The following is a 14,864-nucleotide window of genomic DNA, read 5'->3' as shown; positions in this document are numbered from 1 at the left end:
GCCTGAGAGTAAAGCTGCCCACCCGGGGGATTAGGACCACAGCCAGCCAGTAAATGTAATTCACCGAGCGAATTATTCAGTCTCGCTAAGCCTCAGCTACACAACGGGAGAAGCAACTTTCTGCCTGGTGGGTCGTCAGGAGACCGGGTAAAACATCCATGCTGTGTGCTTGTGGGGACCATGCCTAGCACCCAGCAGTGACATTTCCCTTGAGCCATGGATGTACTTCAGAGGTTTAGGTGAGAAAGCCACTTAACTAAACTAGAATCCGAGCCCTTTTTTTGGACCCATAGAATGAGGCAGAGGGAATAGAGGCACTTCCTGGGAAAATGGAATTTAAAATCTTTTTAAATGCAAGGAGAGCCTCCAGTACCTTCCTTTCTAACATATAACTAGAACAAATCTCTAAGATTGCTTGTAGTGGGCCTGGCCGGTGTGGCTCAGTGGTTGAGCATCGACCCATGCACCAAGAGGTCGCTGGTTCGATTCCCAGTCAGGGCACATGCCCAGGTTGTGGGCCTGATCCCCAGTGGGGGGGCATGCAGGAGGCGGCCAATCGATGTTCTCACCGATGTTTCCATCTTTCTCTCCCTCTCCCTTCCTCTCTCTCTCAAATTAATAAAGAAAAAAAAATTTTTTTTAATCCTAGTATTAAAAAAAGAAGATTGCCTGTAGTGGGAAAACTGAGGCCCAGATTTAGAAAGATAAGTCATCCTTCCTAACAGAGAAACTGGTATTGTACAGTTTTTAATCTGATTCATTAGGAAGACTAGTTAGGTGTGCCACAAAAAGTATTTTATGAACATTTTAATTGCTTTCTTACTCTACTGAAACTGTTACCCCTGTGGGAACATTTCTCAAAACTGGGTTTGAAAAACATTAGTCCAGAGAGACGCCTCTGCCAACCTGGTCAGGGAAGTCCTTCACACCACCCTGTCCTTTCAGAGGCCCTGCCAAGCCCCCCACATACCACCACTGCCCGCGTGTGGCTCTAACCCAGGGCTCCCCCACTCATAAACATCCTTTCCCAGGGACACCCATTACATCGCCCATCAATGGGGGGTCCTGCCTACTAACACCTCTTCCAGCCCCTCATGTCCAAGTCACTACATTCATAAAATAAAGTTAAAGTGAAGGTTGGTGGCACACTGGGAATGGGTATTAGAAGTCAAAAGAAGCAACATTTGGTTTGTATGGGAAAATAGACATTCCCTCATATTCTGCCTTGAGCTGACACAGGTAATGAAGAGAGGGAGAGAGAAGCCTCAGGGTGAATATGCGGATGTGAATGAACTCAGGACTTTTTGGAAATAGCACAAGGACCCCACCAGATGTTACCCTTGCCTTTGTCCCACCTCCTGTCTCTTCGCTTCCCCAAAAGCCAGGGCAATCAATCCACCAGACTGTGGGGGAGAGGGGAGTTCCATTTCCTAAGCTTATTTCTAAATCAGTTTTTAGAGGTTTTCACAGCATCACATCATTTTATTTTAAATTCATATTTTCCTAGTGACAGAATCTGGTTTCTTAGGCTGCAGCGCTGGAAGCCTATAAAATAGTAGTGTTTCTCCTCACCACCACAGGAGGGCGCCAGACCTCTTTTCTTCTTTTTTAAATCACTTTATTTTTCAATTACAGTTGACATACAATATTATATTAGTTTCAGGTGTATACCCCCGAGATTAGACATTATATAACTTACTAAGCGATCATCCTGCTAAATCTCATACCCATAATATTCTAATAACTATGTTATTAGAACCACACATAGTTATTAGAATATTATTGGCTATATTTCCTGCACTATACTTTACTCCCCCATGACTATTCTGTTACTATCAATTTGTATTTCTTAATCCCTTCACCTTTTTCACCCAACTCCCCAATCCCCTCCCATTTGGCAACCATCAAAATGTTCTCTGTATTTATGAGTCTGTTTCTCTTCTGCTTGTTCATTTATTTTGCTTTTTAGATTCAATTGTTGATAATATATATTTATTTGCATTTTATTGTTCATATGTTTGTCTATGTTTTCTCTTCTTCAAGAAGACCCTTAACATTTCATGTAATACTGATTTGGTAGTGATAAAAATGGACATGGAAAGCATTTTTAAAAAGTCAGAAATGAAGGCTACACTGACTGAAATCAAGAATAATTTCCAGGGAATCAACAGTAGAGAAGATGAAGCCAAGAATCAAAACAGCAACCGGTAGTATAAGGAAGCAAAATATACCCAATCAGAACAGCAAAAAGAAAAAAAAATAAAAGAGGATAGTGTAAGGAGTCTCTGGAATAACTTCAAGTGTGCCAACATTCACATCATGGGGCTCTTGGAAGATGAAGAGAGAGAACAAGAAATTGAAAACCTATTTGAAAAAATGACAGAAAATCGGTGAAGGAAATAGACACACAAGTCCAGGAACTGCAGAGAGTCCCAAACAGGATGAACCCAAAGAGGCCAACACCAAAATCATAATTAAAATGCAAAAGATTAAAGTCAAAGAGAGAATCTTACAAACAGCAACAGAAAAGCAGTTAGTTACCTACAACGGAGCTCCCATAAGACTGTCAGCTGATTTTTCAAAGCAGGGACCTATAATCAAGATTACTCCACCCAGCAAAGCTATTTAGAAATCAAATAACTTATAAAGAGCTTCTCAGATAAGAAAAAGCTAAAGAAGTTCAGACCTCCTTTCTTCTGAGTACAGGCCAGGAAACCCCCCTGGTGTTGTAAGGAGCCCTGTGGGGAGGAAGGGAACCAGGTTCTGCCAATATGTCTGACTGACGAACTCATTTGGTCATAATGACTATTCCAAACCATATTTCATATGCAACAAAGGTTAGCTTTTATCACTTAAAATCACTGCAACCTATACTTGGACTTGGAAAATATGCGTCTGACCTATGCATTTCTGTGAAACAGAGAGTATCTGCTGAGGAATAGTAACCACATTTGAACAGAAACTAAAACTATATATTGTAATCAGAAGCTTAAGTCAGTTACTGGAATTTTGAAACCAAACCTTCAAAATCACCAGGGCATATAATTGAAGTAACAGGCCACAAGTTGAATCTAGTTTTAAACTAATCTAACCTACTTAGGAACCATGGGTATTTTACATTTCATTTTCTTAATTTTATAATTCTTAATCTGGTCAATAGCAAAATTAGTTAAACAAAACTTATGAATTAAAATAGACTGACCATCCATCATTAACATCATTCTGAACCCTCAGGGAGACCAGGCTCCATGTAGCCCAATTTAAACTATGGATCAAGAGGTGTTTTCTGAGTCATGACTGAGTAAATGACCCAGTGTTTGTACAGGCTGCTCTCTGGGCTCTGAAGGCCTTGATCTCTCTGCATTGTCAAAGGCTCAGATCAAAGCACACCTTCTCCAAAAACCATGGCTAGATTTTATTTCTCACTCTGCCCCAGTTGAAATCAACCTATACTTTCTTCACCCTCATGCCTTTTGTTCCTCCACCACTTATTGCTGTCCATGACACGTTAGAGATGTTAAAAGCATGTCCGTCTCCCTCACTAAGGCGTTTTCTTTCTTTTCCAGTGCCCAGCAATTACTAGGTACCAACTCTTGTTCTCAGTGCTTTGCTTAAATTCTAACTCATTGAATACGCAACACGCTGGAAGGTAAGCATTATTATTGCTCTCATTTTGAAGAGAAAGATACTGAGACACAGAGAGGTTAAATAATTTGTCCAAGATCACAGGCATAGGACACAGAACCCAAACCCAAATCCAGGCAGTCTGGCTGCCAAGGCTGTACCCCTAACCACTGGGCATGCTGCCTCTCCTAAGAGGTGTATAATCAATATTTGCGGAATTGAACAAAAATGCAAAGCTTTGGGCTGTGCTTTACAGAATCTAATGCTCAGGATGTGGTTTTCCGGAGCCCTGTCTTCCTATCACCATCCAAGTCAACCATGTTGACACTTGAATCCCCCCCAAAAATGTGAAAAGTCACCCAATGGGCAAGCATGTAACATACGTACCAGATCCAGATATGTTTAATCCTTTACATTCTTCGATGTTAGCATCACTGTCAAAATAGATTTTGATTTTGCCACTGTGAGCTTTGTTGTCGAAGGTGATCTGGAAACAGAAAAACAACTTTTAGATGGAGAGCAGGAAGTACAACTTAAAATTTTAATGGCATCCGAACAGCAGGCTGATCCAAAAACTGCACTGATGAAGATGTCCTCGTCACATGATCCCTTTACAACTTACATTAATGAAAAAAGATGGTCCAAAGGCTGAATTATGAAGTTGTTCTAAATCCACAAGCAGGGTCAGAGAAATCCCAAAGCAAAATCTCAGCTTGTCCCAGGAACAAACACGAGATTGACCAGTTTTTGATGAGAACACAGAGACCTCGCTGATTATACTGAATGGAATTTAAAAGCATTTGCTTCGATTTATTCCTTTGGGCGTGAAATTCTAGGTTTTTACTAGGTTGGAGATTATTTTTCTGCTTATCTCCTAGATATGTAAGAATGTGGCTTGTGTTCAGAGATACCCAATGCTTGTGGATTTACTCATAGATCAGCTACACTGTCAGCTCTCAAGTTCTTGGACCATGAATTTTCTTAATTTCGCCACATAATGTGTAGGTCACTCCACAGCAGCTAATCGCATTCTTCCTCACCACAAGTCACAGTTAATTACTCATTTCTTTGTTCCCTTGTTTTTCTATGTCTTCCACTAAGCTGTACGCTTCCGCTGCACCTGTAAGCGTGGCGGTGTCTGGTACACAGCAGGGACTCATTAGCATTTACTGATTGTTGGAGAAAGCCCTCTTCTGAGTTGCTAGAAGACAAGTGCATACACCTTTCAGCTCAACATCCAGTTTTGCTCTTCCATAAATATGAAGGAGGGAAGAAAGAAGGAGGGAGGGAGGAGAAGAGAGAGGAAGGAAGGAAGGAAGGAAGGAAGGAAGGAAGGAAGGAAGGAAGGAAGGAAGGAAGGAAGGAAATTCCATGGAAGTGAGAAGACTGACTACTCTCCCCACAAAACTGAACAGTCTCTTCTACTGCACACGTCTCCTCCCGAAATAAAAGAAGCCACAACTGATCGCCTGCAGAATGGCCTTCATATCAAGGGGGCAGTGTCTGCACAGAGGGTTTTTTGTGTTTTTTTTTTATCCTCACCCGAGGACATTTTTCTATATTCTTGTTCAGATAGAGTGGAAGAGAGAGAGAGAGAAACATCGACGTGAAAGGGACACATCGAGTGGTCGCCACCCTCACAACCAACCAGGGCTGGGGACAAACTGCAACCGAGGTACGTGTCCTTAGCGGGAACCAAACCCGGGTCTCTCTGGACCACAGGCCGACGCTCTAACTGCTGAGCCAAGCCGGCCAGGGCTGCACAGAGGTTTGAAAGCATTTGCTATATTTGCAAAGACTTTCCTTTGAAAGTGGGAAAAAAATTATAGACACTTAAAACACTCATCATCAACTTTTAACAAATGTATTAGAAGAGTAAGGGGTCAAAGCCAATTTTGAAAGCTTCTCTTCAACGCAGAAATTTTGTTTTTAAGAAGTTGGAAAGGGCTTTTCTTTATTTTCAGAAGTAATGGTCTCTGGATCAACACTGCTATAGTGTCATTTAACGGTTCTGAACACAAGTACATCTAACACATTTAGAGGCTGGTGTGTTTTACACTGTACGTCTACAGAAGGAGGAGAGAAACATAACAGAAAGTCGCTTGGTAAATAGACACTTGCCGTATTCTGAAAGACGTAACAGTCTGGTAGCTCTCGGGAAAGAATCGTCTGTAGGTCAATGCCTTTGAGGCGAAAGGAGATTTTGACTTGTAAGAGCCTGAATAAAAAATGGTATATGGTATAAATTATCAGTCTTGCTCTCCTTTCCTCATCCCTGTCTCCTGGGAAAAGAGTCTTAAAAACGTATTTACCTATAAAACTCCAGTGTGAAGAAGGACGAGTTCTTCCAGTCCTCAGAGTTCCTGGAGAGGGCCCGGAGGTCTAAGTAAATACAGTCTAGACCAGTGAAGAACAACAATTGTTTCAGGCAGAAATCAGACGCTGAAACCCGTGTGAGGAGAAGCAGGACACTTCCAAAGTACCTCCCCACAAAACACTCATGAATGATGCAGGAAGACCTGTGACTTTACAGCGGAGAAGCGGGCAGATGGCAGCATCCTGCCCAAGTGACCAAAGTTAACATCACCAGTCATGAGGTAAAGAGACATCCCCTACCTCCTGAAATAATGGACTGCTCGTGTGGTATGCCCACCAAATGCATAACCCCAATCTGGTCATCAAGAAATAGAAAAACCCAAAGTGAAGGGTATTTTACTCTTTAAAAATGTCAAGGTCATTAAAAAAAAAAAAAAGTAACAACAAACCAAGAAACTATTCTGCTCCAGGTTGAAGAGGCATGACACCTAAACTCAATATGTGGTCCTGAACCAAGGAGGCTGAGGTGGGAGGGGACTTTTGCTCTGGAGAACATGAGTACAGTGGACGAGACGGGAAAGGGGTTTGCAGATCACAGTGCTGCCCCAATGCTTCGTTGTGCATTGGAGTTCTGTGCAGTGAGAACGTGGGAGGTCGCGCTTGGGAAACACACTGGAGTATTTGCAGGTGAAGACATCAGGTCAGCCTCTTATCCTCATGCACTTCAGGAGCAATATTTAAGCATGGGAAGAATGATAAAGCAAATGTGGTAAAACGTTTGCATCTGGGAAATCTAGGTGAAAGGTATGCAAGGACATCTTTGTGCTATTTTGCAACCTTTCCGTGTCATCTGACATTTTTTTTCAAAATCAAAAATAAAGAGAAAGGAAAGGAACTTAGGTTGTATTCGAATAAAAACAAATGATGAGCTGTATAACTATAAAAGTGAGTCCAAGTGCCTCACATAAAAATTCATCTCATCACTGTGGGGCCCAACGCCTTGGCAGGGACCCGCGGAGGTCCCGGGCTGGTCACTGCCTTTCAAGGTCACAGCGCCCTCCCAGACAGGACGGGTGTAATGTTGCCGAGCTGACTCACTCTTACTCGGGCTGCGGCTGCCTTGAAAATGCAAACTCCCGGAGCTGGTTCTCCGTAGGTGTTCCAGAACCTTGGTAGACTCCATGGCTAATTCTTTAAGAGTCTTCTCCCACAATTGTAATTCTCTATTTGCTTATCTCTCCCCTCAACTAGAGTGTAAGATCTTTGTGAACAAGAGCATGCTATGTTGTGTGGTTAAACCATTGCTTCGCACATGGCTGACACCCAAAATATGTCCCAATATAGGACATACTTACATTTTGTGAAAATTAGTTTTCCTGGGCGAAAAACAAGGACATGAGCTGAACAGACAACTCAACAGGCACAATATTTAAGAAAGGCTGCTGTCGGAGGGGGTGCCTCCCTGTTTTTGGCAAATAGACTATTAGTGTCAAGAAACAATTTGTCGTTACCTTTCTTGACTGGATCTTGATTAAAATGGAGAGAGCAGTTAATCAAAAGAAACTTGTTCTCCACAGGAAAAGACGGGTGATGACGAAAATAGCACAATATATCAGGGACTACACTGTGCCCGGTACTGTGCTAGGGGCTTTATATGTTCTCTTAATCCTCATCCTGTTTAATCCCCAAAGCAACCTTGTGAGATAGGTACTATTGTTGGAATTTTACAGATGGACAAACCAAAGCACAGAGAGGTCAAGGGACCTCCTCAAGGTCACACAGCTAGCTGACGGCAGACCAGAATTTAAATCCACATGTGTTCAGTTCCAGAGCCTGAGCTCTTTACTCTACACTGATGAGGCTGACCTCTGAGCACCTATTTCAGAAGAGACCCAGGTTCCCTACCCAACTCACTCATTTGCTCAGTAAGTATTTGTTGAAAGCTTTTATGGGCCAGCCTCTGGACTCGACACTGAAGGTAAAGCAATGAACAAGACAGAATGCGGAGCTCACATTCTAGTGGGGACGATAAACCAAGAGTGAAAAGACACCCATGGTGATTTCTGTGTGGGATGAACTGTGAAGACGGCAAAGGGATGGAGAATGCCCGCGGGGCGTGGCCCTACCTCGGGAGACTGGCTAGAGAAGGGCTCTGAGGTGCTGAGGGTGTTGCATGGACACCTGAGGGAGGAAAGAGAACCCGCGGGGTGTGGATCCAGGGGCAGTGCTCTGGGTAGAACAAAAGCAAGCGTGTCTCCATGGCAAAAGAGCTTGGCTTGTTCAACAAAACAATGATGTTAGGACAGGGAAATGGGAACAGGTATGGGGGCCTTTGGAGAGGCGGGCGGGTAGCCAGCTCCTGTAGGGACTTGTGAGTTTTATTCCTAATGGAATGGGAAGCCACTCATGTTTCTTAAACCGGGAGGGACATGACCTGATTCACGTAATATCTTTCTGATTGTGATGGGGCAGGTCAGGGAGCAGAAGAGTCAAAACTAGAAACGGGGAGAACAGTCTGAACGAGAGATGACGGTGCGTGGACTACGGCAGGGACAACGGAAATGGAGTAATCAACAAGTTCGAGGTTGGGGCTTGAGCCTCTGTGACGTTATAGCATGATATGAAGATACCAGTGTCGTTTTCTGAGATGGGGAAGACTAACACACGGGCTGGGCCAGGGGTAGGGAATGGGGGAGGTTCGGAATGTTGTTTTGGACACAGCATGTTTGAAATCCCTGGTAGGGCCACAGTGGGGCTGTCAAGTAGCCAATGGGATACACGAATCTGGAGCTCAGGGGGACAGTTCAGCTCAGAAATGTAAATTTAGGTGAGAGAGAAGGGGCATGACTTCTCAGAACCTGAACGGTGCTGGGGTGAGGCCTCTGACTGTGACCTTACCTCTGGGGTGTGTGTGTGTGTGTGTGTGTGTGTGTGAATGTATGTAACACGAGGGTGAATGAAAGTGGAGGGAAGCTGTGCCCAGAGCTTTGAGGATGGGCGTGTTCTGCTGTGGAGAGCTCCTCCAGGAAGCATCAGCTGCCGGGCCTCAGGGCACAGCTATGGAAGAGCCTGGTGATGGAAGAGAGCGTCCAAATGAGAAAGAAGGGAGAGGCAAGCCCCTTAACAGCAGGTGTAAGGGACGCTGAGGGACAGAGGTCGCTAGGCTGGGCACAGGAGGCACTCCAGCGCGGACAGTGGTGTCTTCAGTCAAGGAGGGATCTGTTCAAAGCCAAAGGTCCTCAGCCGGAGAGCTCTGACCAGTGCCTCCGAAGTTCAGTGTGCGTGTGACTCACTCAGGGAATCTCCTTAGGATGCAGATCTGGACTCAGCAGCTCTCGGGTGGGGCCTGAGATTTGGCATTTTTTTTACAAGCAACCAGGTGGTGTCCCCGTTGCTGGGCTTGGAGTAGCAAAGACCTGTCATCACCACATCATTACGACGACCTTGAATTAGTCACCCAGCTTGACTGAGTTCCAGTTTCCTCAACTGCGAAATGAAGGCCAACTGAAGGTATTTAAGGTCCTTCCACCTCTCACATTCTTATTCGAAGGTGACATAAAAAAAGAAAATCAAAACATTTAATTTAAACTAAATTAAAGCCCCTATATTCTGAAAGAAGTAACGTGTTCAAAATCTATGTGCCAGATACTGTGCTAGGCCCTTTTCTCCTGCATTTCCTTCATTCTACGATGTTTGTCTTTTCACTTTTAAAAACCTCTAGAACAGATGAGTCTTTTAAAAAATGGATGGCATCTCAGAGTTAGAGAATTATGACAGCATTTATTAGGTAATTTCGTACTCCATGTTAAATTTGCCGTGTAAAAGCCTATTTGGTTAGTCGAGTGTTGTTGTGGTTTCAGGAGCACACTTTACCAAACACACATTCAGATCCAAAGTCTGGCTGACCTCACGCTAGAGTCATTGCTCAGGAGACCACCAAGAACCCGGTGGCAGCAAAACCTAAGACTGAGACGTTTTCAGAGGATGGCAAAAGACCTACGTAAAATCATCAAGCCTCAGACAGAACAAACTGGCGTTAGAGTAGCAGACTCATCACTCAAATGAACCTCATGTACAGAACCGATACTCTGGCAAATGAAATAGCAAATGGAGGGTAGATTACATGTGTTCTCTGAAAAGCTGGGCAGGTGATGAAATGGTCGTAATTCCTCACATTCCTCACATAAGAAATTTAAGATCCACGTTACAGAAAATGAAACATTACATTAGAATGATAGCTATCGAAATGTAAAAAAAATTTTAAAACAGGATTTATAACTTCCCCAAGTAAGGCTGAACTGTGAAGCCGCAGGTCTAGTGGCGGGAATGGAGGGATGGGCCCACAGCACAGATGAAAGGAAATCTTAACCCAAACTGCACCAGCGTGTAACTAAATATTACCCTACAGAGGCAAGAGGCGTGCCGGAGATCTGTGTTTAGCCCACTGACAGACGGTTCTCTTAATAGGAAAGAAATGAAAATTCAAGAACAGGTCATCTAAAGAGCGTCCAGGTGACCTACTTAGACTACAAGGCCACACCACTGAAATCAAACTCAAATCCTATTTATAGCACCTGCAGGCTTCCTCCACTGTGTCCAAGAAAAGAAAGGCTTAGAATCCTGTATCTAGTCTTTAAAACTATTCTTTATACAGTTTTTTCTTTTTTTTTTTTTTTAATTTATCTATATTGTTGAAAGCATTATAGATGCCTCCCCCCCTTTCCCCATTGTCTTTATACCTTTTGAATAGATACATCAAAACAATTTTCTTTGACAAGTTATATTCAATAAGCTAAAGAATGCAATTAACTTACTTAAATAGTCTCTCTTTTTTTTTTTATCCTCACCCGAGGACATTTTTACATTATTTGATCAGCTAGAGCGGGAGGGAGAGAGAGAGAGAGAAACATCGACGTGAAAGGGACACATCGAGTGGCTGCCACCCACACGACCCAACCAGGGCCGGGGACAAACTGTAACCGAGCTACATGCCCCCAGCGGGAACTGAACCCGGGTCTCTCTGGACCGCAGGCCGATGCTCTAACTGCTGGGCCAAACTGGCCAGGGCTTATGTAGTCTCTCTTAAAGTCAAATGAATAATCAACTTCTCGCCACTTGGGTAAAAGTATTGCCTATTCTGACAGAAAGGAAATGAACGAGAGCCGCTGCGCAGTGGTCAGGGGGGACTCTGCTTCCCCGCACGCCTGCCCTACCTGGCCACCGACACTGACTTTGGCCAGATTTCTTTCACCAGTTTTTCAAGAAAAATCAATAGAGGAAAACAATTGTAGGAATCACTGGAAAAGAGTTGCATGATGCCTGCAACCGAGTCACACATTTCTAGGAGAACCAGTGGCCTGTGGCTTACGTGAAGCAGAGGGTCACCGCACAAGCTTCCGGTGCTCCTCCCACAGTGACAGGAACACCTCCCACAGGGAGCAGCAGAGCCGACAGCCTCAGGAAAAAGATTCCGCACCAGCCCATTAGCCCCTGACTACCCAGTAGATCTCAGGAGAGCAAAAGCCTGCGGGGCAATCAGACAAGCCACCTTTCAAGGTCGCAGGCCACTGAACCAGCCACTGACACGGAGATGATCTCTGAAAGCAACCTGGGGCCCCGATGGTGCTGGCTTAGGAGATGCTTCTTGCAGAGTCAGGAGCACAGGACACACTGATTCATGCAGAGTCTAAACAGGCAGCCCGTGCAAATGGAATCAGAACCTCTGTGCCTTATGGGGATATTCTATGGTACGGCCAAGACACCTTAAAATCAGATCATAGGCAACAGAGCCAAGTGAATGGTGTGGTGCCCTCCTTTTAATAAAACCACTCCATATTTAAACTGCTCCTGAACCGTTATCTAGTTGAGGAGCTGTGACTGATTAATCTTTGTAACCCCAGTGCAGTCATGCACAGATCTACGGGGTTACATTCTGAGAAATGTGATGTTACATGATTTCATCGCTGTGTGAACGTCACAGAGTGCACTTACACCAGCCTACATGGTATAGCCCACCACACACCCAGGCTAATTGGTGTAGCCCATTGTTCTGTAGGAGAGGAAAAATAAGCTTCCCTCTACCCTTCTGGGTTCTTGGTTGAGTCATCCCTGTAATAAAAGACAGATTAACAAGAGAAAAACAAACAGAAGTTTAATAACATGTATACCTGCTCTCTACAGAAACCCAGGAAAACTGAAGCCACTTCCTTAAATACCATCTTCAGCTGAAGACCAAAGAAGATGTTGGGAGTGGGGAGAGTCACTTATGGGAGGTTACCAGGGAAAGCACAGTAAGCAAAGGTAAAGTTGTTAAACAGATTTAAATCTTTGTCTTCTGCATCGATAAGAGTCTCTAGAGACAAGCCCTGGTCAGTTTGGCTCAGCGGTTAGGATAGAGCATCAGTCCGCAGACCAAAGAGTCACAGGTTTAGATTCCAGTCAAGGGCATGTACCTCGGTTGCAGTTCATCCCTGCCCTGGTCGGGATCCTGCAGGAGGCAACCAGTGGATGTGTCTCTCTTATATATCAATGTTTCGCTCTCTCTCTCCCTCCCTCCCACTCTATCTGAAGATAAATAGAAAAAATGTCCTCCGGTGAGGATTAAAAAAAAAGAGTCTCTAGAGACAAGTTTATCCCCCTCTTGCTGGCACAGCTTGGGGGGGGGGGCACCCTTACAAATGCATGTGTCCCTTACAAATGCAAATGTCTTTTACAAGGGGTAAGTTCTACTTGGTTTCTAGAGCTTCTTTTTCCATGTTTGCTATTTCTTAAATTAACCAGCCTGAAAATCCTTTTGCCAAACAGACATATTTTGGGGTGACAAATTCTGTTCTCCTACAGCTCCTAGTCTGTATCATGTTACTGCACTGAATACTGCAGGCAATTGTAGCATAATGGTTAGTACTTGGGTCATGCATTGCACTATGATGTCACTAGGCAATAGGAATTTCCACCTTCATTATAATCTTATGGGACCACCATGGTGTACGCAGTCTGTCATTGTTGGAATAGTTCTGCAGCACATAACTACTACATAAACAGTGAGTGCCTGAGGCAGGGTAGGTGTGCGCCAGAGGTTTGCTGAATCAATGACAAAACCCCCAGAGCCTTATGTGAAATATTTTGCAATTACATAAAGCATTCTTTTACATTCTTAACAGAATGGCACAAAACAATTCTGCTTGTTTAGATATTAACTTTTGGCCAAACAACAGCCTAAAGAAGGAAATGAGCTGCTAATCACAATTTGCCTTTGAAGATCATTAATATATTTTGCAAGTAATAAAAACAAGAGTACAAAGCATTTTAACACACATTATTTCATTTAATAAATACAGACTCATTTTTTTTTTTTTTTTTCAAAAAGCCTCATTGTCCCCCAAGGCGGAGAGAAAAATCTAAACAAACAGGAAACACCTGGGCATTTACCCCAAAGCCAACCTTGAGTTGCACCTAAGAGATCCACAAATTTCTCCGGCCTATTACCATAGACTGCAGTTTCCTGAGCCAAAGCCCCTTTCAGGCAAATGTTACAGCAAGAGCTTCAAATAGGTTACCAGCCACAAATGCAAATTTCAAGTTGTTCCACTTGCCAGCACGGGAGGGCATTTTGGCTCTTACCACAGAAGATGATAAGTATATAATAAAGTGACCCATTACCTGTTTCAATGTCACTGTAAATATTCAGTGTCTCTTTCAAAGGAAACATGGCCCCTTTCTTGTAATGCTGCTTACAGACTTTTAAGCCAATTTTATTCTCTTCATTTTCTCCATAACCTACGGTCCCCAGGGATATGTTCTTTAGACGATGATACTAGTAAAAATAGTTAAATAAAAACACTTATGAGCTTTCACGAGCTTCGTCAGAAGTTATAGCATATGAAATACATTTTGCCTATTTTTTTTTTATTGTTTTGTATCATATCCCTCAGTAGAACTCCCCAACGTAAAATACCAGAAGGTCATTTTCTCAGGTGGGGCAGAAACACTCCACCTCAGAGAATTCAAAGCTAAAGTGACCGTGTGACAGACCTCGCACCTCCCTCAGCCCAAGCTCAGGTCCTGCCACGTTTCTGACCTAACAGCAAACCACTGAACCTCTACCTAGAACACCAGGTGTTCTATCTGCCAGGTCCATTGCTTCAGGTCTTGACTCAACATTCCCACCTCAGTGAGGCCTTCGTCCTGTGCAACAATAAACGCAAACTTCTATCGCCAGCTCACAGGCACCTGCAGCCTCTCCCAATCTCCTCCGCAGCTTCTTCCGCAGCAGTTATCACTTTCTGACAGACCACTGACATCCCAAGCCTTGCACACCCCACAGCCACATGAGCATGACCTACACTGGCTCACTGTCACTTACATTAACACGGCCTCACCATTTGCCTATCTGCACGAACAGGACTTTACCAGCCCCGTGTTCATTAATATGACTTTATTATTCCAGGAAATGTTCGCCCAGGAACATAAATGTTGCAAATAACTGTATTGTCTGTTTCAGGAGCATCCCCAAAATGCATTTAAATAGTCAATTTGAAGATTTAGTCTAATAACCCCAAGACTCCTTGAAATCACCTCCCAACCCTCACCTGGCTGTGTCCACCGGCCCTAAACAATTATATCATGATCTTCACCCAGTTCTAATCAAGCTCCCCCACACTGAAAGACCCCACCTTTCTGTCCTTACGTCAGACTTCAGAATCGATGTCTGGACACCCCCCTTCACCCAGGGCACGACTGAGAACAGTGAAGAGAGCACCTCCCTCACTGCTGTAAGCAATATTCAGCTTTTATCATCAACGTGCGTTTTTGGTGGTGTTTTCAGGGAGCCAGCGTTCAATACTATACATTTCAGTTCTTTTCATTTGTCTGGCCCTTCCCTCTAAAATTAAGTTCTACAAGGACAACAGGGTTTTGTCTTTTGT

At 43.8% G+C, this 14,864-nt stretch overlaps 1 protein-coding gene across 9 annotated transcripts in view; it reads right to left on the bottom strand.

Moving 5' to 3' along the window:
• Positions 1–14,864, bottom strand: part of MCOLN2 (mucolipin 2) — a 56,033-nt gene that overhangs the window by 19,767 nt on the left and 21,402 nt on the right. For all 9 annotated transcript variants that reach the window (XM_036255797.1, XM_036255803.1, XM_036255802.1 and 6 more), the window contains exons 4-7: positions 13,600–13,753; positions 5,937–6,021; positions 5,746–5,842; positions 4,012–4,111 (exon numbers count right to left, since the gene is read on the bottom strand). In XM_036255797.1, coding sequence (XP_036111690.1) covers positions 4,012–4,111; positions 5,746–5,842; positions 5,937–6,021; positions 13,600–13,753 — 436 coding nt within the window. The remainder of the gene's footprint in view (positions 1–4,011; positions 4,112–5,745; positions 5,843–5,936; positions 6,022–13,599; positions 13,754–14,864) is intronic.

The sequence above is a fragment of the Molossus molossus genome, unplaced genomic scaffold, assembly GCF_014108415.1.
Source record: "Molossus molossus isolate mMolMol1 unplaced genomic scaffold, mMolMol1.p scaffold_m16_p_12, whole genome shotgun sequence".
Classification (NCBI taxonomy): domain Eukaryota; kingdom Metazoa; phylum Chordata; class Mammalia; order Chiroptera; family Molossidae; genus Molossus; species Molossus molossus.
Note: the sequence above shows the minus strand (reverse complement) of the source record. Positions and strands in the feature narration are given on the sequence as shown.